This window comes from Bos taurus, chromosome 5 (genome assembly GCF_002263795.3).
Source record: "Bos taurus isolate L1 Dominette 01449 registration number 42190680 breed Hereford chromosome 5, ARS-UCD2.0, whole genome shotgun sequence".
Lineage (NCBI taxonomy): Eukaryota > Metazoa > Chordata > Mammalia > Artiodactyla > Bovidae > Bos > Bos taurus.
The window spans coordinates 114,416,870-114,441,278 of record NC_037332.1 but is presented as its reverse complement, the minus strand read 5'-3'; the positions used below and the strand labels follow the sequence as shown (position 1 = coordinate 114,441,278).

At 44.1% G+C, this 24,409-nt stretch overlaps 1 protein-coding gene across 8 annotated transcripts in view; it reads left to right on the top strand.

Annotated features, from left to right (window-relative positions):
- The window catches only part of EFCAB6 (EF-hand calcium binding domain 6), a 253,969-nt gene that overhangs the window by 70,372 nt on the left and 159,188 nt on the right, over nt 1-24,409 (top strand). For all 8 annotated transcript variants that reach the window (XM_059887190.1, XM_059887189.1, XM_059887191.1 and 5 more), the window contains 4 exons: nt 4,768-4,904; nt 9,064-9,176; nt 16,432-16,556; nt 23,552-23,700. In XM_059887190.1, the coding sequence (XP_059743173.1) occupies nt 4,768-4,904; nt 9,064-9,176; nt 16,432-16,556; nt 23,552-23,700 (524 nt within the window). The remainder of the gene's footprint in view (nt 1-4,767; nt 4,905-9,063; nt 9,177-16,431; nt 16,557-23,551; nt 23,701-24,409) is intronic.

Here is a 24,409-nt window from a genome sequence, read left to right as displayed (position 1 = left end):
ATGCTGACGTGTCCCTGCTGAGCCCAAGTGGCGGGCGTCTGGCCGGCCCAGAGAGGAGCCGGGTGCTCCCTGCGCGGTCCTCCTCGTCTCCCTGCCCCTCTCCCTCTCCTCGTCTCCCTCCTCAAGTGCGAGGGCAGTGGGCTGGGGCAGGGCATGCCCTTCCTTCCCTTCGGGCCGCTTCTCCTTCCGTCCCCTGTGGGAGCAGCCCTCACGCCGCGGCCCCAGCTCCGGTGCCTCTGATAAACCTCACCATCTGCAGCTCCGCCGAGACACTGCCAAGCTTCAGTCTGACAAGCGATACGAGACTTGGAGACATACCTCCGGTTGGGTGTGTGCTCCGTGCCAGCTCTGCAGCTCCCTGCTTTCCCCACGGGGCCCATATGGGTTGCTTCGGGTTTTTTAAAAAAGCACATCGCCTCCCGTCCTCCCGTTTTACCAGAAGAGGTGAATCAGGACTTGGCATCAGACAAAGTGCTGAGGGTTTTTTTTTTTTTTTTTTTGGCCTCAGGCACAAGTGCTCTAGTGGCTGGGGCTCCGTGCTTTCAGACAAAGGGGTGGAGCTGAGGGTGGACACGCTCGAGCCGTTTCACAGCAGCCCATGCTGTCCAGGCAGCTCCGGGCTTGGTCTTCTGGGTTTTGAATACTGAGCTCGGTTCAGCCAAGGCCCCCTTGTCGGTAGAAGTGGGAGACGTGTGTACAGGTTAGCACAGGGCTTGGCGCATGACAAAATCCAATGACTATTTATTTAATGATGCTATTACTGTAGCCTTGATTGCACTGAATGTAATCCTTATTGGTCTCAGGGTTGGCTCCAGGGAGGTGTGTTTGCAGACATAGAACCTAGCTTCCTCAGAGTGTGGCTTTCTCCCAAGCAGGTGAAAAGAAAGAAGCTGGATTCATTCATTGGTTTGCTCTGCTGAGGCAGCTGCTCTAGACCCTGGGGGGGTGGACGTGGTCGACAGAACCCTGCTCTCAGGGAGCCCACATCCCTGAGGGAGAGACGGGCAATAAAGACGGGCTTGAAATTAGTTGTGAGGAGTACCAGGAAGATGAGGGTTGGGCGTGGGGTCAGGGGAAGCCTTTTGGATACGATGACACATGGACCAAGCCCCAAGAGAAGCGGAGGAAGAGCCAGTGGGTGTCTGGGGAGGAAAGTTCTGGGCAGAAGGAAAAGCGAATGTTCCTGAGGCCAGAGTTGCCTCGCCGGCACTCCTGAGGAGCAGCAGGGCCCCGGATGAGGCAGGATCGCTGCCAGGAGCCAGTCTGCGGGGCCCTGGCCTTTGACCTGTAGGAGTCAGAGTGGCAGGCGGACTGTGGACAAAGGGGTGTGTGCCTGGCCCTGGATACACAGGCCTCCCACTGCTGCTGGAGCCTCAGCCATGGGTTGGGCATGGACACTGGGAGCCCAGATGGGAGGTGGTCCCACCAGCCCAGCCCAGCCCAGCCCAAGGGTGCGAGGCAGAGACACAGGCTGGATCCTGGAAAAGTCGTCACAGGAGGGCCACTGGGCTCTTGGGACTGAACATGGGTGTGAGGAGAGAATCTGGCGGGACAGCCCTGCCGCAGTGGGACAGGTGGAGCCCGTGTCTGCTGGACTCTCAAGGGGGATGTCCTGACTAAGGCTGAGAGGCAAGGCCAGAGCTGGAGACAGATGGCTGGAGCCATCCTGGTTATGAAGGCCAAGGCCAGGGCCACCCAGGCGGGAGTATGGTTAGACAAGCCAGGAGACCCAGGGCCTGAGTCTGTGGCTCCCAGACTTCAGAGGGACCAGCAGGGAGCAGACCAAGCCCAAGGAGAACCCGGGACGGGTGTGGAAGCCGGGGTGGAAATGTGTGCCCAGAGGAGGGGGCGCTGAGCCGGGTGGAGGGCTGACGTGTGGGCAGCAAGATGGGCCCCAGGAGCCCCTGGACCTGGCCAGGCCACCACCCCGACAGGGTCACAGTCTCTGTGCGGTGGTGGGGACACAGCCGATCGGATGGAGACAGAAAGCGCAGACAGCTCTTCCGGGGGCATTTCTGCACAAGGGAAGAAGCGGCTAGAGGCAGAGCCCAGGCGAGGAGGGAGGTCTCCTTTCTAAGATGGTTCAGGTACTAGACATCATCACGTGCATGAGGGGAGCAGGGTCGGCATCCGGAGCAGGATGAGACCAATCCCTGGGTGTGGAGGAGGACGGGACCCGGTCCCTGATCGCTGAGTAAGAGGAGGACGGGACCTGGTCCCTGGGTGCGGAGGAGGACGGGACCCGGTCCCTGGGTGCAGAGGACAGGAACTATCCCTGGGTGTGGAGGATGGGACCCGGTCCCTGGGCGAGAGCAGGACGGGACCCTGTCCCTGGTCCCTGAGTAAGAGGAGGACGGGACCTGGTCCCTGGGTGCAGAAGCACAGGGTGTTGGGTTCCAGTGGCTTCTGTCGTCCGTGTAAGTAAGGGGGAAGGTTATCTGTGATAGAGGAAGGAGACGGATAGGAAGGGAAGTGAAGAGCAGAGATGGTGGGGAGCGGAGACAAGGATTCCCATGCACCCGCTGCTGGTGGGGTTGGTGTCCTGAGTGAGGGGAACCAGGTAGGGCTCCATGGCCTGTCGTCTCCAGCCACATCGGGCACTTGGAAGAGGCCGTGAGTTGGATTTGGCCAGGGTTAGGGTCTCGCCCAGACAGGAGGAGGCAGGCAGAGGGGCGGGCGGAGAACAGAGGTAGTGGATCGTTATAAAGATGGAGTGTGGCGGGAGCATAAAGATGGGCCATGAAGGTCGCTCACAATGGAGTGTGGCGGGAGCATAAAGATGGGCCATGAAGGTCGCTCACAATGGAGTGTGGCGGGAGCATAAAGATGGGCCATGAAGGTCGCTCACAATGGAGTGTGGCGGGAGCATAAAGATGGGCCATGAAGGTCGCTCAGTCGTGTCTGACTCTGTGACCCCATGGACTGCCCCATGGACTGTATAGTCCATGGGATTCTCCAGGCCAGAATACTGGAGTGGGTAGCCTTTCTCTTCTCCAGGGGATCTTCCCAACCCAGGCATCAAACCCAGGTCTCCTGCATTGCAGGCAGATTCTTTACCAGCTGAGCCACAAGGGAAGTCCAAAGATGGACCATGGTAGGGGTATAAAGATGGAATGTGGCAGGGTGGTGGAGGGAAGAAGGTTGAGGGGGTCAGCCCTCAGGGAAGGGAGCTGAAAGTTAGGGGGTCCTTGGACGTGAGGCTTGGTTTTGGAGAGCAGCACTTACTGGTGACAAGGGGTGAGTGTGAGCAGGGAGGTAACCTCTGGACGGGAGGAGGACACGGGGCTGAGTCAGAGGTTGTCTGCGTGGACAGCACGAACAGTGCTGAAGCAGGGCCGGTGTGCAGGGCTGACGTCCTCCGATTGGGGCAGGGGAGGGGACAAGATGACCCAGCCAGGAGGAGCCAGGGACGGGGCCATCCCTCCTCCAGCCCAGTGCTTCCTCTGGTGAGATCCCCAGGACGTTCACCCTGGGGTGGGCGGGCTGCCAGGGGGCTCCTTCAGGTCAAAGGGAGCAGCAAAGGGAGCAGTCAGTGAAGACGCTGAGGAAACTGGGAACAACGCTGCCATCTTGCAGCCTTCCCTAAACCCCTTCCTTGCGGGGCACTGACCCCTCTGCGTCCGGGCTGGACTTGGTCTGATCTGGAGCGGGATGTGGAGTCAGGCCTCCCAGGATCCAGTCGGACTGGACGTTTGTCACCCTCCCTGCACAAGCGTGCCTTCCCACCCGCTGTACTCAGCGTCCCCTCTCCCAGCTCAGATGCCGCCTCCTGCAGGAAGCCCCCAGGGGGCTCCGCTGGAGGCGTTTGTCCTCTTCTGTGAAGACCCACAGCTCCTCCTTTGTCTGTCTCTGGTGTTGGGCTCTTGTTCCCGTGGTTCCCGTCTTGGGCAACGTTTGTTTACATGTCTTCTTGTCTCTGCGGGAGGTGAGGTTTGGGGATGGACTTGATCCAGGGACCACAGATGCTGGGGGATGGACCCTCAACATCATCGTCGTCTAACCGGGCAATGATGGGTAACTCATGCAGCCTCCTCAACCTCAGTTTTAAATAAAAGTGGGGAAATGGTGTTTCCTTTGTGGGGCTCTGTAGGACTCACTCACGTGGTTCTGGCCTTGGCACGCTGAGCCCCAAGCCTCAAGCCCCACGTTGAGCTGTTTCTCTCCTCCACGCAGAAGTAGCTTAGGGTCAGCACACAGCTCTGTGTTTTCCTGGGGCCTTACCAAATGCCTTTCAGGTCCGCATGCTCAATAAATATGCATTTGCTGAATTTGGGAAAGATTTGGGAAAGATTGCTATAAAACTTTTCCTGTAACGTCTTTTAAAAATTCAGAGGGGTTGAAATATATACTCATATTTTTCTAGCTCCTAGTAAAAATAGTTTGCATATGGCTATGAAAAATAAAAACTGTCCTCGTCCAGCTATGCCAGAACTATAGTTTTAAAGTATCAAGTAACAAAAAAGATTTTTGTGTGGCTCTTACAAGGGAATGAATTGTGTATGAGACCTACCACTTTACATCAGAAAGTTTTTTTCTCAACTTACTAAGACCATTTATAGAGAAAATTGCTTTGAAAACATTCAAGAAATGGAAAGTGTCCTTTTTTCCACAGATGTGTCATTTTGCAATATCTACGAGTGTGCGTCTTTGGAAACATTTTATTTTACAAGAAGTGTTTAAACACGTTCATCCTCCCGATGTTTTATTACCATCCTGATTTTTAACACTGGATCTTTTGACTTCTCCTAAATCGCTTTTTATACGCAGATTTTCAAAAACATTAAAACTGTCATCAAAGCCCTTATGCTCATTGATGTTAACACAACTGGTCTGGTCCAGCCACACGAGCTGAGGAGGGTTCTGGAGACCTTCTGTTTGAAGATGAAAGATGAGGAATACAAAAAGTAAGTAAGCAAAGGTACGCTGGGACACTGCTCAGTAGAAGCGCCAACCAGTTTCAAAATGGGACTTGTCAGGTTTACTGGATCCAAGCAGCATCTTCCCTCCCGCCTTCTCTGTCTGACTGTTTTTTCTTTTTAAAATAGTTCTAACACTGGATTATTTTTTAATATTTATGTTACTTATTTATGTGACTGTGCCAGGTCTTAGTTTCAGCATATGAACTCTTAGTTACAGCACGTGGGATCTAGTTCCCTGACCATGGATCGAACCCAGGCCCCTGCATTGGGAGGTGCAGCATCTTAGCCACCATACCACCAGGGAAGTCTCTGTCTTGACCATTTTTAAAAGAGATACTCAGTCGACGTTTCTCTCATGTTCCTGAAGCTCTCCACAAATTCTCAAAAGTGGGAGCTAACGGTTCCAATTCCTCCGGCCCATCTCGGGTGAGAGTCCGCTGCCCTGCAGCTCCGAGCTCATCTCGATTACTTGAGCCATGCATCACCAGGATCTCCCTCTGCCTGCCTGGCACCACGCCCTCTGCCACCCAGGAGTCCAGTTCACAGATGACTCCTGCTCCGGGCCTGGGGTTAGGAGAAGAGTGAAAATGTCACCGTTTATTCTTTGGTCGCTGCGCTCCTTCTTGGCCCTCTATCCTGATGTAGTAACAGAAACCGACTTTTCCTTTGAGAACTGTGGTTGCCGGGGTTGGGGCAGGCACGGCAGAGCTGGGGGGATACAGGAGCTGCTCCGTGGCCTTTGAAAACCGCGGCCACCTGCTCCTGACTCGAGGGCAGGGTGTGGAAGCAGCACAGTTTTTGAGCCTCCAGTAAGCTCCAGATCATTTAGAAGAAGCCAAATGCTCAGATTCTGTGGTTACCTGACTTTTGAATGGAAGCCTCTGGAAGGGGCACCCATGTGTAACCTCAGTCAAGAGGTCCTCGTCGTCTTCCTGCCTTTTCCCGCTTTTCTCAGCACCCTCTAGGCCATTAACAAAAGTACCAAGCTTGATTATTTCCCCCCGAGCCTAGGGTTTCACATCACACCGCAGTTATAAATCGCTAGTAAAATGGGCCATTGTGGTTGCTTACGTCGTTTTATTAAATAAAGATGACGTTGCCTCTGTTAGGAAAGGAATTTGCTCCCAGAGCAAGGAAGTCTGGAGGGCACATGACAGCAGCCTCACAGACCACGGCAGGGCCTGGAAAGCCTGGAGACTTAAAGTAGGGATATTTCCGAGTCTTTTGAATATTTTCTTCTTCTTTTTCTCTTTATAACCCACCTCAGAATATAAAAGACATAATAGATGTTTTAATTTTTACATCTTTCCGACTGGGAAAATGTCCAGAATAAGATCCAAACAAAACAAATTAAATAATTTTGTGCACGCAATTATAGAACAGAAGCAACACTCTTCTAAAACAGGCAATCAAAATACAAAACAGTGTTTTATTTGACAATAAACCTTGTGTTTGGCACTGCAGTCTCCCAACCTAGTAAATCTATAAAAAATGTTACTGTCTGTTTCCCTATCTCACAAGTATTGAATAATAAAGAACTCCACAAATTTTTATTTGAGATTTTTTTTAAGCCTCAAAAACAATGCTGTTTGTGTGATAAGGCTGGAGGAACTTAACATAATAGAATTGCTTTCCTTTAGAACTGAAATGGGGAAGATCAAAAGTAGACCATTTCTTCAATTGCTTTAATGCTTTTCTTATTGAAGCTGGAGAATATACTCTTTCCTTGAGAAGCTGCTTCAGTATTAGCTTTGCCTTTTCAGTGTTTCAGCAGGCAACACAATGTGTTTTTGAATGCTTTCTTTTATCTGACAGCTTTGTCTTTAATATCAGCCTTCAGCGTGGGAGGGTGGTAGGGGGGCACGGGGAAGTGGGCGTGGGCTGGGCTTTGAAGTCAGGCGTGCCTGGGGTCAAGTCTGTGTCTGCCCTCCCTGGATTCCTGGGCCTCCCTGAGAGTCAGCTTTCTCTTAAAGAGATGGGGACTCAGGAGCCTGCCTCTCCAGGCTGGAGGACCTGGAGGAATGTGCCAAGTGTGCCTGGCCATGTGCCTGGCACGTAGTAGGCGCTAGTTTCACAGCGATAATCTCATAATCATAAAGACTCCACGGGTGCCCTCTGCTCTCTGAGAAATAGCTCTCTTGAGGCTGCAGAATACCATCCAGCCTGTGGAAACAAGAACTGGGGGAGACGATCACTGCCAGGTGCTACGCCTGGCCCGACCGTCCTGAGACCCGCGGGGCTCTCTCTTCCTTTCCCGTCTCGCACCCCTGTACTGTCCCGTGCGTTCCCCTGCAGGACGAAATATTTGAATCCGGGTAAAATCATTTTTGTGACCTTGAAAAACAAAGAAACAAACAAACTCAGTTGGTCAGCCTGCTGCCTGGGCAGGTGAATGCAGCCCAAAGCGCAGGTGTAGGTGGTGGTGCTGAAGAGGTTTATGGGTCCGTTGGCATCATTTCCTTTGTCCCTGAAGGCAGCCTTCCCACGTGGCCCTCTTGCCCTGGGCATCTACACACGTATGGGTTCTCCCGCCTGCAGATCAAGTCCCTGGGAAAATGGCCTTTATTGCTGAGTCTTGGGAATGTGTCCAACTTGGGATTGGGAATGCCTTGATTCTTTTTTTTTTTAAAGGCTTTTGAGATACTGCATCCTTGGGAAGTACCGAGGCTTCATTTTCGCATCATATCTGTAGGAAATATTACCATGGGTTGTGTCTGCCTGTTCTCAGCGACGGTGTAGCAGGTATTACGAATGCCGGTGGGCTGAACTTCAGGAAAGGTCAGGATTTTCTTGAGCCAGTGCCAGTTGGAAGGAATGCTGAGTTTTCACAGGAAGCGGGAGAGCCGGTGACGGGTTTTTTTTTTATCAGGATGTTGACATTTTCCTGGAGCGGCAGAGCAGCGGAGACTTTCTGCAGGACAGCAACTCGGAAAGGAGCCCATCAGGGGCCACCTTCTGGGTTCTTGTGCTTACAGCTTATGTTTGCCAGGCAGAGTCTACGGATGAAAGATGGAGCTATTTAGGGAGTCTCAGTGTTAACATCTGGCAGCTATCATATCTCAAGATAATTTTTCTTATTAGGACAATAGGCAGGATTCACCAAAGTGGAAAAAAAAAAAAGGTATGCATTGAAATGAATACACGACATTACTCTTTGTTAAATTTGGAAAACAAAAATAACAAATACTTTAAGTGATAATTACTAAATTTTTAGGAAGCAGCATGAAATTAGATAATTATAGAAACCAACACATATGGAGACAATATAACCAAACATTTAAAAACTGTCAATTTTTTAAATAAATGTAATAATGCAGAAATTATCTAGAAAACCATTTATCAAGTAGCAGATTTGAGTAATAGAAATTTCATTTTAGAAACAAAAAAGAAAATAATCCAAACATTCCATTTATCTTGACTTAAAAAAAAGAGTGTCTCTGTATATTTCAGGAAGAGACATTGCTTAAGTGTTTTAAAAATTTCTCTTTCTATACATGCAAATCCTAGAAGGCTCCAAGAAAAGCTCCCCCCTCCCACCTTTAACTGCTTTAAAATGATATGCCATCCTGGGCACAGCTTCTCTCTGAAATGATGTACTTGGTCAAGAAGCTGGGCTGTGTTCTGTCCTCCCCCAGCTCTAGATTTGTCTGGTTATAGAAATCGTATGCTGACTCATGGCCCAGATCCATCTCCCACCAATTATTAAAGGAAATGGGGCCTGCTTTTGCTGTCTGAGTGCAGAGATGCCCCTCACCCACTCCCACCAGAGAGGGGAGAGGACCCTAGGGGTGCAGGCAAGGGCGTTCCTTTCACGAGTCCTAAGACATTCCTGTCCAATCATACCAATACACAGCCCTCTGGAGGCAGAGTGATGAGATTTCCCCCCCGCCAAATATCTGCGTTTTATTTATTTAATTTATTTTTTAATTGAGGCATAGTTGATTATGCTAGTTTCAGGGGTATTTGCATTTCAAAAATCTTACAGTAACATTTCCTAGGGTTTACTTCTATTTTCTAGCTCTAGCTGGAGAAATGCATTAAAATTAATGCTAGCCCCAGTGTAAAGGTACCTCAGTAAAAAACCTGCTTCATTTAGATGCTCTGTATCGTAATTTCTGAATACTAATGAATGCTTCTATTTTAGGTTCGCACAACACTACAATATCGATAAAGACGCTGCAGTGGATTATAACGTTTTCTTGAAGAACCTCGGTTCAAATAACGACTTGAACCTTAAATATAATATGGGAAGTCAAGGTCAGTATCTTTAAAGCACACAGCTAAAGATTTCAATATCCTTTAGCATGGTAGTTCCTCGTCTGTGACTCTGTCCTGAGGAAGTGCTTTAAAATACGGAAAATGCGTTATCCACCAAGACAGTGACGGTATCCTTATTTGTAAGATGACATAAATGTCTGAAAACAGGGAAAGGGTTAAGTGAGTCACAGCTTATTCACGTGATAAACTGTGCAGCCACAAGCAATGATCTCCACAAAGTTAATTATAACTTGGAAAAATGTGTGTGGGATATCAGTAAATGATTAGAAAGGAAATCTGAACTATGGATTGTCTTTTAAGTGGTACATCTCTGGGTATTTGATTCTTTCTGCTACCTCTGTATTTTCAAAAATTACTGACAGTGAACATGTAACTGCTCTTCTAATGATGGGACAAATCTTGATACAAAAGGGGAAATAGTTGAGTAGTCGGTGTGGTTAAGCCGGACACTTAAAGCCAGGCTGGTGTAGGCATACGGCCTTGAGAAGGAAAAGCCTTCCTCGTGCTGGTGGAAATCCCAGCCTCTGGAGCGCAATGCCTGGGTTGCACAGTTCTGCAGAGAGCAGGGGTGCAGCTCCTCCAGGTAGATGTATGGAGTACACAGCGGGAGGTGCTCCCTTCCGGCTGTAGGTTGTTTGAGGCAAGAGTTTTCTTGCCTCAGGGGTTTGCCACGTGGGACCGGCTCATTCAAGATGGGTTGTCACTGTCTGGGATCAACACAAGTGATTGCAGCAAATATGCATGGACTACCTCCTCTGATTCCCTGATCTGCCTGACTGGCAAGCTTAAAAAAAAAACGATAAATTCTCAGATTTCAGCCCAGTTTCACTAACCGAGATAGTGTATAGCAGACCCCAGGACTCTTACTTTTCAAAGCCTTACTAGTTTGGGGAATTACTAGGCCATATGAGCTGCCCAGGACCCTCTCATCCTTTACACTGTGTTAGCTCACCTGCAAGTCACTGGACTAATAGGCCCTTCACTGAGTACAAAGCCAAGTGAAATCGTCTTGACTTTAAGAAGTATGTGTGCGTGTGTGCGTGCAGGTGTGTGTGTGTGTCTGTAGGTATATGAACGTACATATATGTTAATAGGACTAGTCCTGTTAATATTTTAATAAGATGGATAAGATAAAGCATGTCACATAAATTAATCTTAAAAAAAACATCTTTTTATTGTGCTCTGTGGAGTTACTTCATAAAACTTAACTTTCAATTTTATTTTTCTCAACAGCTTTGTGAGGTGGATATTATTATCCCATATCTTAAGAGGAGAAAACTTGGACTCAAGGGTGTTAAATGAATTTCCCAAAGTGACATAGCTAGTTTGTGGTAGAGTCAAGATTTGAACTGTTAAGCTCCGATTCTTTGCAATGTCTAACTCTTTGTGACCCCATGGACTATACAGTCCATGGATTCTCCAGCCCAGAATCCTGGAGTGGGTAGCCATTCCCTTCTCTAGCGGATCTTCCCAACCCAGGGATAGAACCCAGGTCTCCCGCACTGCAGGCAGATTCTTTACCAGCTGAACCGCCAGGGAAGCCCAAGAATACTGGAGTGGGTAGCCTATCCCTTCCCCAGTGGATCTTCCTGACCCAAGCATCAAACTGGTGTCTCCTGCATTGCAGGCGCATTCTTTACCAGCTAGCTACCAGGGAATCACTCAGTTCCAAAACAAACTATTTAAATGCCTACAAGAGAAAAATGAAGTGTCATGGCGTTCATGGAAGGAAGAAGGATGTCTGATTAAGGGGGCACTTTTGCAGGACTGGGGTTCACAGGATGTGTGTGACGAGCACCAGGGGAGTAAGCACTCTGGGCTCAGGGCCCTGTGGGGTAGCATGTCTGGCAGAAGCCTGGGCTGTGCACACTTAGCTCAGGTGGGATAGGAGGCGGGCTCCAGCCTGATCACAGAGAATGTCCGTCAGCAGCGGGCTCATGTGCCTGACTTGGTGATCACAGTGACCGGCCTCACCTCCAGAGTGTGCGTTCAGTGCCAGCCACCAGGCTGAACACGCTCCTGTACTGGGTCTTTTCCTACTTCCTGCAGCCCTGGGAGGCAGGCACTGAGGTAGATGACTAACAAGGTGAAATAAACAACCAAACCGTTCCTACCACCCAGGAATAACCACTGTCAGCATTATTCCTGGCATCTGTTCATACCTCAATATGGAAAGGAGAGACAGCTCTCTAATCCTAGTAATATTATACATCTTTGAATAAAGCTTCTGTTCCATTTTTCAGATTCATTTCCATGATAGAAACTATCCTTATGTCGGATGGTTTTGCTCTTCTCTATTGAATACATTCTCTTGAAGTGCTTTATTCTCTTTGTCCTCTTCCTCTGTATACATAAGGATCATCCTAGGTCTTTTAGCTACCTCTGTAATTTGATTTTCACTAAGGACCATGTTGTTTTGTCTCCTTTATTTATTCGATAATGTTGTTTCCTCTGGCCTACCATATTGTTTTCTTCTCTCACTGTTTTACTATCTTGTTATTGAACTCTTGTTTTAATGAATTTGTGTTCTTATTAAAATGTTCTGTAAGTAATTCTGTGCTTGAATTATGTTTTATTCCACGGGAGGATCCTCGATTTTTTGCATTATATTCCTCTCCTTCTTTCTCTATCCACCATCCCCTTCCCCCTTTTTTTTAATTAAAAAAATTAGTTTATTATATTAAACACATCATTGAGATCTACCCACTTAACAGATTTTTAAGTGTACAATATTGTTAGCTATAGGCACAGTGTTATATGGCAGATCTCCAGAATTTATTAACCTTTATGAACTTTTATGCCCATCGACTAGCACTCCCCATTTTCCCTCACCCCTTTCACCCTGGCAACCACCATTCTGCTTTCTGGTTCTATGAATTGACTATTTTACAGAGCTCACATAATTGGAATCATACAGTTTTTGTTCTTCTGTGATTGGCTAATTCTACTTTACGTAATGTTTTCCAGGTTCATCCATGATGTTGCATGTTGCAGAATTTCCTTCTTTTATAAGGCCAAATAACATTTCACTATATGTATAAACCACACTTCCTGACCCATTCATCAGTCGGTGGCCATTTAGGTGTGTCCACATCTTGACTATTGTGACTAATGCTGCAGTGAACGTGGGAGCTCTTTGAGATCCTGATTTAAATTCTTTGTTGGCTAAACATCTGAAAGTGGGATTACTGGATCATATAGTAGTTCTGCTATTTATTATTATTATAAGCTTTTCCCAATATATTTGGTTTCTTCAACATTTTGTATTGAATTATAGTTGATTTACAGTCTTATTCAATTCATCAGTTTCAGGTGAACAACATAGTGATTCAGCGTTTTTATATAGTATATTCTATTTAAAGCTATAAAAGTTTGATGCATTCCCTGTGCTGTACAGTATATACTTAGAGCTTATTTATTTTATACATAGTAATTCCCTACCACTAATTTGCCCCTCCCCTAGTTCTTTTTTTTTTTTTGTAGAGTTTGTGTCAAAAGAAATTTGGATTGGTTAAGCATATTTTTTTCCTTTATATTAATACATCTTCAGCTAATCCCAAATAATATCATACTAATTCACATGAAGGGCTTCCCTGGCGGCTCAGGGGGCAATGCAGGAGACACAGGTTTGATCCTTGGGTTGGGAAGATCCCCTGGAGGAGGAAATGGCAACCCATTCCAGTATTCTTGTCTGAGAGAGCCCATGGACAGAGAAGCCTGGCCGGCTACAGTCCAACGGGCTGCAAAACTTCGGACGTGACTTAGTGGCTAAATAACAGCAAAACACAACTCACGTGAGTTACAGGAACTTTAAGCAGTGTTTTCTGGATTCTTCTCTCCTCTCCTTTGTTATATCGCTGTCATATCATACTTTGCATACACCATGACCACAGGCAAGCTGTGCAGCTAGCCCAAAAAGGAAAAAAAGGCAAAACCAAAGACTCCCCGAAACGCAGGGTACAGTCCTCAGCTTCTGTTATTCTGCTGAGATTTCCTGTCTGCTCATTCATTAGGAGTATATTGTCCTTCATATTCTCACACACTGTTACTTTAACATTTTTAAATACTTTAAATTTTTTAACTGCTAATTTCAACATCTAGGTCATTTCGCGATTTGGTCTTTACTGATTTCCTTTTTTAAAAACGTGGATCATAGTGTCCTATGGTTTTTTGTTTGTTTTTGGTCTATGTCTAGTGATTTGGGAAATTATCCTAGATACAGTAAATTTTGCCTTATAGAGACTGAATTCTCTAATGTTCCTCTGAAGAACTTAAGTTTTTGTTTTGGTAGCCAGTGTACCTTAGTAGGAGACTAAACTCTGTCTTCCCCAAGCGGGTTAACATGTGAAATCTTTGTTCTGCTGTTTCGGGCTTCGCTGGGTGTCTTGTTTTCTGCTTTGCACATCTGTAGTTTGTGGTGTTAGCTGGAGATTTTGGCAGGTTTTATTCATAGGGTTTGGAGATTCTCCTCTATCCCTTTTTCCTTTATGTTTGTGCTTTCCCTTTTTACTTTCCAGTCGCGGTGATAGTCCTGAATTATCTTTTTTTGATTCCTAAAACCAGAAAGATCCTAGATTTATATCCAAACTCTAGCCACTTAGCATAATGTTCCAGCCAAGGCCTGCCCTCAGGCAAAAGGCCAAGGAAACAAGAAACTCAATGAGTTATTTTCCCATTTCTCCAAGTGTTGACTCCAGTTTATGTCATTTGCTTTGCAATGCCTTCAGAGAGTTTTTTGTATGTATTTCTGCCAAAGTTTGTCATTGTTGTCTGCTGGGAGGGTTGCTTCATTATGAGCCAGTCCACCATGACCAGACACGAAACTTTCTGTCTGCCACATTAAGTTTCTTCTTGCTTCAGTTTATCATAGTGTAAATTTTGGGGGGAAAAATTGGAAGGGGGCAGTATAAATGCATAGTGAAAAATTTATGTGAAATTTATAGTTTATATTTTATACAAACTGTATAAAAGTTATATTTATAGTTATAAAACTATTTTAAATTTATTTATTTGCTTTGCTGGTTTTTACCCTTTTTCCTTTTGCTTATTTTATTAAGTTTTTGTAAGAAAGGCGTCTCTAGTTCATACATTTACAGTGACCCACTTCTGTACATAGAACAATATTTACTTTCTACTAATTTTTCATATTTCTGGACTTGCTGCTTTTGTTCTTAATAAGCCATTGTCATCTTGCTTATTAAAAACGCCATCCATTTGAGCACACAAGGAAAGGACACTGGGGTAGGACTTCCTTTTTCCTGCACCTACGACATACAGAGCTGCCCACTTAAGTTGTTTTGCGTTTCCTCTCCACTCCATTTCAAATCAACCAGAATCCTTCACAGGAAATTTTGGGAAAATCAGGAGGGGGTAGGAATTATCAAGCTGCAGAGATGCGGGAAAGCTGGTCTGACTGCGATGAGAGAGGAGCCAGTGAACATGGCACAGCTGAATTTGTCAGCCCCCTTTTGTATCTAGAGCTGCTCCGCCCACTTCCCGAATACTGTCCTGCGTGTAGAAAAGTCACCCACAATGCGTTGCTGCAAATGGATGAACTTCTCGCTGTGTGAGCCCCCGTTAGAGTAGCAGCAGCCCCCCATTGGAAAGCAGGGGGAGACCCACCTCCCCGAGTGAGACCGGCCTGGCTCCCCACCCCTCAGTGAGTGAGGCCCTCGCAGCTTCCGTGTTCCGAGAGCCCGCGTTTCAAGCACTCGGCGTACTGGAACCACAGCACTCCAGGCTGCGTTCTAAAGGACTGGCTTTGTATTTTATCGTGTAGCCACAGGGATCCACTAGAGACTTCCTTTTTTCCTTTTACTTTTCTTCTCTTTTTTCCGTTTCTTTCTTCCTTGTGTGTGTGTGAGGTAGAAAATGGAATTCCAGATGACTAGCAGTTTGTTAACTGCAGCTGAGTAGTTATAAGTGTGCTTAATTTGAGTGGAGCTTATTTGCAGACATTTTAGGAAATAAATCTGGGAAACCATTTGTGATTCTCTGCAGTCGACTTTGAGAAAGAAAACGGCTATATCTTAGATTTATTTTATTCTCTTTTATTATAAAAGTAATACATACTTGTCGCAAAAAGGCCAGAAAGCCCCAAAACACAAACTCTCACTTCCCTATAATCCTGCCGCTGTGTTTTCTTGGTGTATTATCCTCCCAGGTCTTATTTCTGATGCATAGATGGATGGATGGATGACAGGAAAATACACAAAATAAGTGTTAAAGTGAAAATTAAATTATGATAAATTGTCTTTTCTTGCAGTCATGAAACAGTTTCAAGGAAGATTTTTTGCATTCATGGTTTAGACAGGCCCTTTGTTTTTAATGTCTGTGAGCCATAATTTATAGAACCAGTCTTCCACGAGTGGGTATATAAGTTGGTGCATTCTCCCCCGCTTATAGACAGTACAGAATGTGTCCTTGCACACATGCCTCTGTCCCGTTTTTCCTCTAGTATAAGGTTCTAGAAGGGAATTTGAGAACATTCAAGTACCAGGTTTTCTACATACAAGCCGAAACTGATTTCTTTCTTTGTCATTTGCCTTAATCCCTGCCTGTTTGACAAGTAGGAAAAAATTAACTGGTGTTAATTAGACCTTTTAAATTACGAGTGAGTCTGAGCAGTTTTTCATACCTTGCTTGGCTTTTTAAAAACTCCTTTTTTAAAATTTCAATTACCTGTTTAAACCTTAGTCTGTTGTGTGATTGGGGATTTATATTTATCTTACTGATTCATGAGAGCTACTCATATATTGTGGAAATTAAGTTGTGTTCCTCACGTATATTAACAATAGCTTTTCCCAGTCATTTTTCTTTCATTGTCACCTATGTGTTTTTTAACCAAATCAAAATAAAATATTTATGTTGCCAGGACTCTCCGTTATTTACCTGATTTCTGGCTCTGATGCATGCTCTGGAAAGGACTTCTCACACAGTGATTATGTATTACATGACATTCTTCTTAATTTTCTTCTACTACTTTTATGGTTTTATGAGTCTACTTAGTGTGCATTTGCTCTGTCTAGATTTACCCTAGATAAGATAGCAAGTAGATTGATTTTATTTTTTTCTAAAATGTCTAAGAATTCTAATAGCACTCATTATAAAGGTTTATGTTTTGGTTTATTTGAGTCTTAACCTTTAACATGCAGGTGGTGATGAAAAGGAAGTACTTAATACTTGAATGTATGTTTGACAGTCTTCATAAACTGAAGTTCTTTTGTTTTAATAGAGGTCCTGTGGGAGAATCAACGAGTCAAAAGTTTCAAAAGAGAGGAACCCCCCAGTTCCGCTGTATCTGACAATATCTGGAAAAACTACTCCCTGGATGAAATTGAGACGGCCTTTTGCCTAGAGGTAAGATTTTTTCCCAGTGCCAGGGTTATCTAAACTGTGAACCGAGAAAGTGAACAGCTCTAGAAAACCACCAGCCTAGACAGTGTCTCTAAACTGTGTTTGTAACCTGCCTCCATCTCCCAGAACACTGAGACCTCTGCCAACAAAAATGCATGGATAATAATGACCTCGATGAGAGATTGATTCTCAGGTACCGCCTTGGTGCCACTCACGCTCTAAGTCTAACAAGAAATATTTAGACCTATATACAGACATGATACAACTTTGCTGAGTAAAAATAAAGGAGAGCCTGACTAGATGAAGAGGTCTTTTCTAGTTCTTGGACTGGAAGATTTAGTATTAACACATGGTCTCCCTAAATCTGGGTGTGTATATTTATATATGTACACACATTTACATATATATTTTTTGTTGTTCTGAAAAGTTACAATAGAGGGCTTATGCTGTCACATATATAACATTTTATAAAGGTATAATAAGACAATATGGCAGTGGTACAGCAGTGAACATTCAAATTGAATTAAAACAGTAGTTGGTTAATGGACTGATCTTGATATACGAATTTAGCATACGATGTGCGGCATTCCAGTAGAGTGTGATGGGGACAGGGAAGAGAATATTCAGTAATTATTATTTAGATAATTCCCTAGACAGCCATCTGGGGAAAAAAGCTTGGAACCTTCCACTCTCCACACCAACATAAATTCTGTATGCACCAACTATTTAAGTTTAAAAGTAAAAAATATAAGTGAAAATTTTTAATCTTGAAATTTAGACTTTTAAGCATGAAATAAAGCCCCAAAATCATTAAAGACAAAGACTGATAAATTTGTCTTAAAATGAAAAAGCATCGGTACAGCACACGCTCTCATAAACAAATGATAAACTTGGCAAAGCATGTGCCACATAAGTGACAGATAAATAGTAACTGTTCCTAACTTATGTAGAGCTTTTTGTAAATTATTAATTTAAAATTTTCAGCGGAAAATTGTCAATGAGAAAAAATTAACAAAAGCCGTATAGATTAAGGGCATTGGAGGAAAGGGCACATGAATATTCCATTGGTAGATTAGTAAAAACTTGTTTTCCTTGGTTGTCGTTAATGAATTTATTGTTTTCATGAAAACACGGCCATTCCGAAACACATGACCGTTACGAAAAGATGTAAGCAATTCTGAAAAGTATAAAGAAGGAAGTAATAAATTAAATCCACCACCCAGAAATAATCGAAGGCAACATTTGGTGAACATAATTCTAGGCCTGTCTTTATATATTAATAGAAGGATGGCTGCATCAGTGGGTGGGTGGGTGGATACACAGAGAGAAATAATTTTATAAGAAGAGAATCATGCTCCTCTTTACAAATAAGGCATATTTAATTTAAATTTCTTTGAGTTTACCAGAAGTGAAAAAAAATCATCACCATCAACCTCATAATTAACCCTTTTATGGGGCTGCCTTTTCATACCGCTCATAGGGTTTTTGGAGAAGGCAATGGCAACCCACTCCAGTACTCTTGCCTGGAAAATTCCATGGACGGAGGAGCCTGGTAGGCTGCAGTCCATGGGGTTGCGAAGAGTCAGAAACAACTGAGTGACTTCCCTTTCACTTTTCCTTTCATGCATTGGAGAAAGAAATGGCAACCCACTCCAGTGTTCTGGCTTGGAGAATCCCAGGGACGGGGGAGCCTGGTGGGCTGCTGTCTGTGGGGTTGCACGGAGTGGGACACGACTGAAGCGATTTAGCAGCAGCAGCAGCGTGGGGTTTCGCCATTCCCTCCTCTAGTGGACCATGTTTTGTCAAAACTCTCCTTTGGGACCCGTTCATCTTGGGTGGTCCTCTATGGCATGGCTCATAGCTTCATTGAGTTATGTAAGCCCCTTCGTCACAACAAGGCTGTGATACCACTCTAATGGGAGAAAGTGAAGAGGAACTAAAAAGCCTCTTGATGAGGGTGAAAGAGGAGAGTGAAAAAGCTGGATTAAAACTCAGCATTCAAAATACTAAGATCATAGCATCTGGTCCATCACTTCATGGCAAGAAGAAGGGGAAGAAATGGAAACAGTGACAGATTTTCTTTTTGGAGGCTCCAAATCACTGCGGACAGTGACTGCAGCCATGGAATTAAAAGATGCTTGCTCCTTGAAAGGAAAGCTATGACAAAGCTAGACAGCATTTTAAAAAGTGGAGACATCACCTTGCCAACATAAGGTCCATCTAGTCAAAGCTGTGATCTTTCCAATAGTCATGTACGGATGTGAGAGCTGGACCATAAAGAAGGCTGAGCTCTGAAGAATTGATGCTTTTGAATTGTGATGCTTGAGAAGACTCTTCGGAGTCCCCTGGACAGCAAGGAGATCAAATCAGTTGATTTCTAAAGGAAATCAACCCTGACTGTTCATCGGAAGGGCTGATGTTGAAGCTGAAGCTCCAATAGTTTGGCTGTCTAATGAGAAGAGCTGACTCTTTGGAAAAGATCCTGATGCTGGGACAGCTTGAAGGCAGGAGGAGAAGGAGGTGACCGAGGATGAGATGGTTGGGTAGCATCACTGACTTAATGGACATGAGTTTGAGCAAACTCTGGGAGATAGTGATGGACAGGGAAATCTGGCACGCTGCGGTCCATGGGGTTACAAAGAGTCGGACACGACTGAGCGACTGAACAGCAACCACAAAAAATGGGGCCGCCTCTGTGCCGGGCAGTGTTATAAGCGTCCCTTGGGTTTTTCAGGCCTCATGGCAACTCTAGAAGGTAGGTAGCATTATCATCCCAGTTTCAAGCTGAGGAGACCGAAGCTTGAGGAGGTTTAACAACCTGCCCAGGTTGCTCTGCCAGAGACTCTCTGGCCCGCTCTGTACCCCGGGTCCTCTTCATGACGCAGTCCTCAAGTGAAGCCAAAGATATTTCTGGACTTTAGATATTTCTTTACCACAAGAAATATTCAGTCCCAAGAGGGACTTTGAGACAAGAAAAAAGATTAAGAAAGCCTTGAAGAGTTGGAGAAATGACGGTGCTTTGAAGGATGTCTCAATTACAGACAGTGAGGGCTGGCTCTGCTGTGAAATTCCTCAAGACTGGCACTTCCTGTGTTTCTTCCACCCTCCCTCCCATCTCACAATTTTTTGCTGTTTGTATTTTGTTCTCAGTGTTTATGATATTTACATTCTGTCCTATTACCATAATTCCCCCAGTTGTTTTACCCTCATTTTATATTTACATGAATTCAGTACGTATCGCTCCACTCCAGTGCTCCCCTTGCTCATCCCTTTCAGAGGACTTTATTTTGATATATTCTTGGGTTGGCTGAATTTCATTGTCAAGTAATTCCCTCAAGAAAGGCTCATGGGTGCTTTATTCCCTTTTTTTTTTTTTCATACTATCTCCCTTTTTTTTTTTATTAGAACAACAACTTGGCTGGATATAATTCTTCCACCATTCTTTCTTTTACTCAAAATGTTGTTTTTCTACAATGTCTTCTGGCACTGGGTGTTCTTGAGAAGAACCCTGAGGTCAACGGATTTTTTTTTTCCCTTCTTATAATTTTTTTTTTCTACCATGATGCCCAAAGTATTTTTTCTTGATCCATGAAATGAAAAAGCAAAACTGAGCTGTCTTGGCATGGAGCATTTTGTCCGTTTCCTGGAACACAGTATATTCTTTTGATGAATGAAGATTCAGTTCCTTATTCCAGGGAAAGTTTCCCTGTGTCATGTCACGAATACCTCCTCCCTCCATCCCTCCTACCCCCTCCTGTCTTCCTTGCATATTTCTTTCTTTCCTTCAGTGGTCTCCCCACTTATCCTTACACTGGGCCATCTTTGTCTATCCTTGATGATAACTATCCTCTCTTAGTATGCCATCATCTTTATTTTTCCTCTGCTTTCATTGAGATTCTGTCAAGCCATTCCTACTTTATTTGGCTTGCAAGATCTTAGTTCCCCAACCAGAGGCTGAACTCAGGGCGCTGGCAGCGAAAGTGCTCAGCCCTAACCACTGGACCGTCAGGGAATTCCCAAGCCATTCCTTTACCGATAATTTTAATTTCAGCCTTGTCTTTTATTCTTGCTGTTCCTAATTTGTTATTAGTTCCTTAGTAACGCTTTTGTTTTCTATTTTTTTTCATTGTTTTAGCATCTTCAAGCTTTTGTTGTAATGAATTTGTATTCTTACTTAGCTCCTTTCTATCATATGAAAGCTTTGCTGGTGATACATGTATATATTTTGCTGATGTGTTTTCCTACAGATTGGGTTGTCTTCTGCTTGATGTTTGTTTGTTTCTTTTCTATAGAGTGTTTGCACAGTTGCAAAACCATCTATTTTCATCCCATTTGTGCTTGGCTTGAGATCCACTCGTATCATGGATGTAGTCATATCTTCGTTGCTGTACGGTTTTCCATTAGCTATATACACACAAATTATAGACTGTCCTATGCTCGGACATTTGGGTTGCTTCTGGCTCTGTGCTGATCCGAAGATGCCCCTGTAAGTGGTTGCCTACATATCTTGTGGTGTGTATATGCAAAAGTTTCTGGTGTGTATGTGCAGAGGGAATTATACCCAGGCATTCCTTGCTGGGTTGTAGGGAACACATTCTCATCCTTTTTTGGCAGTATCCAATTCAGAATACCAATTTACACTCACATTGGGAGCATGTGAGAATTCCTGTTGTCCCATGTACTCACCAACACTTGAAGTCCTTCGTTTTTTACCTTTTATAAGTCTGATGATATTTAAATGGCATTTCAGCTATAATTTAATTTTATTTCTCTTTTTACTGATGTGTCAAATAGCTTTTTACACTTAAAAACCTTTCTTCAGAACATTTTTGGTAAAACTATATCCATTTTTAACAAATATTTATTGAGTGCCTGTGTGCATGTGTGCCTGCTAAGTCGCTTTAGTCGTGTCTGACTCTTTGCAACCCATTGGACTGCAGCCCCCCAGGCTCCTCTGTCCATGGGATTCTCCAGGTAAGAATGCTGGAGTGGGTTGCCATGCCTTCCTCCAGGGGATCTTCCCAACCCAGGGGCCAAACCGGCATCTCTTACATCTCCTGCATTGAGAGGCGGGTTCTTTACCACCAGCACCACCCGGGAACCTCGAGTGCCTACCATTTGCCAAATTGTGATTCATTTTAGACCATGAACAAAACAGACACAACCGTGGCTTTTATGGAGATTGCGTGACCATATATCAGGGAGAGAGCTGTTAAGCAAATACACATTTACAAATACCATTTTCCTAGGGTGGAGTGACTAAAAAGACGGGGTGTCATGAGAGAGAGTAATGAGGCATCTCATTGCAGTTGGGGATCAGGGAAACACTTACAAAAAACACTTGTACAAAATCGAAAAAGTGTACCTTTTGTTTGTCAGTACTGTGGTGGTTGCCTTGTGTTGCTTCAAAATATAGTGCAGATACACACTAGTTCTTGTGGGAGAAGTTTCATGACATGTTGTTAAATGAAAAAAAAAAATTGTTAAAACTGAAAGTGTGGTATGGTCCCATTGTTGCAAAGCTGTAATATACTCTTACGTGATCATGTTGGAGTTTTTGGAATACCATATGAAAACCTGTGGGTTGTGAGACTTCCGGGTATCTTTATGGCCTTGTTTATACTTTGCTGAATTGCTTGCATTTTTTCTTTTGTTTCATTATGAACAGTAATGATGAAAATTCCAAAAAAAGTTCGACGTGTTGCAAAGACATGATTTCTGTTTCACTCCTAGGCTTTTTCCCCTAAGTTCTTGATTTTGTCAAAACACTTTCCTAGGAAAAAACCATATTGGAAACTGAATGTCATTAAGATAACAAAATCGGATTTCATTAATCCAACAAATATACCAAGACCAGACTCTATGTCTGGCTTTGGATTCTCTCCACAAGTCTTCTCCCAGGCAGCCCCCTCTCCCTGAGAGAGAGATGGGTACATTTAGCCGCATTTTGGGTTAATTTTATGCAACTTTCCAAGGAGCTTAGGCGCTGGGAGTCTCTAGACTCTTTTAAAGATTTCCCCCTTAGATTTCCGATATTCCTGTGCACCCTGAGGAAGTCTTAATGAGTGTGCTTCTCCTTCGTTTAGTGGATAGAGACCCTTGTTTGTGTGTTTCCCTGTTCCAGCAGCTTTAAAAAAATAAAAAAAATTTTTTTGGCCATGCCACATGGCATGTGGGGATCTTAATTCCCAGACCAGGGATCGAGAAATACAGCTTTTAAAAACATCACCTTCTACACCAAGTTGATGGTTCTTTTGTTTATCTTCTTATCACAGTTAGCAGGAAAAAGTGAATTCATACAAAGTGGAGAGGGTTGGAAATATTGAAGAATATTGTTATTACTCAATAATAAACAGCAGGAAAACCTTTGGAAATAAAACCAATCTTCACAGCATTTTTATGAGTCATATAAAAATCAGTGGTTAACCTACTTTACTGCATTGTAGAAGTCCCATAAGCAAAGCTCATTCACCCTGATTCTTTGTAATTCCCCATGAAAAAAAAAAAAGATAATTAAAGAAATGTCCAATGTGTACAAGGTTTATGAAATTCTTATATTAACGATTTCCCTTACAGTAAAAGCAACTTCTATTTTTAATAAGATGCTACCAGCTTTTTGTTTGATTGACCTGACTTAATCAGGAGCAGCCTAGCATGGGCTCACAGTAAGGATGGCTTGCAAGTATATTAAGAAAGATGTATCAAACTGGCAGATCCACCAAGTATTTTTAGCTCTGAAATTTGAGTTAGAGCTATTATATGTGCTGTTTTTCCCCAAGAAACTTGTCTGCCTTGTCAGTTGAGTAGCTGTGGCTGGGGATACTGTTTTGTAGTAAGCTCATCAATTAAACATTTGAAGTTCAGTACATGCCATAGTAACCTTTTTGATCAGTTTTGGGAAGGAAAATGTGAAGAGGTTTTGGTGAAAATAAAGTGGTTAGATGGCTCTGCGCCACTGATTTCTGTGAATGCCGCACTCTAATTTTAATTCACCGCAGCTTTCCAAGTGCTATGAAAAGGTTGAGAAGGCGCTGAGTGCAGGGGACCCCTGCACAAGTGGATATGTGTCTTTGAATTACCTAAAGATTGTCCTCGACACCTTTGTATACCGATTACCAAGAAGAATTTTCATCCAGTTAATGAAAAGGTAAGAGTCCCATTGTTTCCTTGACGTTTCCCCCCCCAGACGTCAATCGTGAGAATAAGGAACAGCTTCATTTATATTTTATTAATGTTTTAGACTTTTTTTTGCCACTGAAAATTTCAAACACATGCAAAAGTAAAGAGAATAATGCACTGAACCCACGAATGCGCCCACCACCCGTCTCAAACATTCCCCTCCTGGCCAATCATTTCATCCCTACCCTGGCTCACCTCTCCTCTACCGCAGATATTTTTGAAGCAACTACCAGACATCATATTTCATTGAAAAGATCTCACTATGTCTCTTGAAAAGAACTCTTGCAAGAAACATGGTGCAAATACTGTTTCACACTTAATAGAATTATCAATAGTATTAATAAACATCCAGTTGGGATTCAGATGTAACTGATTGTCTCCCATTTTCTTTTATAACTAATTTAATCTGTACATTGCAATCTGCCATAATTCGTTTTTAATCTATAGGGACCCTCTCCATTTGCTTATTTTTTTCCTACTTAAGATGCGTTCATAGAATAGGTCTGGGTTGTTTGTTATGTGGAGTTTCTTAGAACCTGAACCTGACTGACTGCAACCCGCAGTGGCATGTAACCTGCTCTCCTGTCTCCCCGCCCCAGCCCCGCCCCTGAATTGGTAGGTACACAGATCCAGGTTCAATTCTGGGGGCAAGAATGCCTCACAGGTGCTAGCGAGCA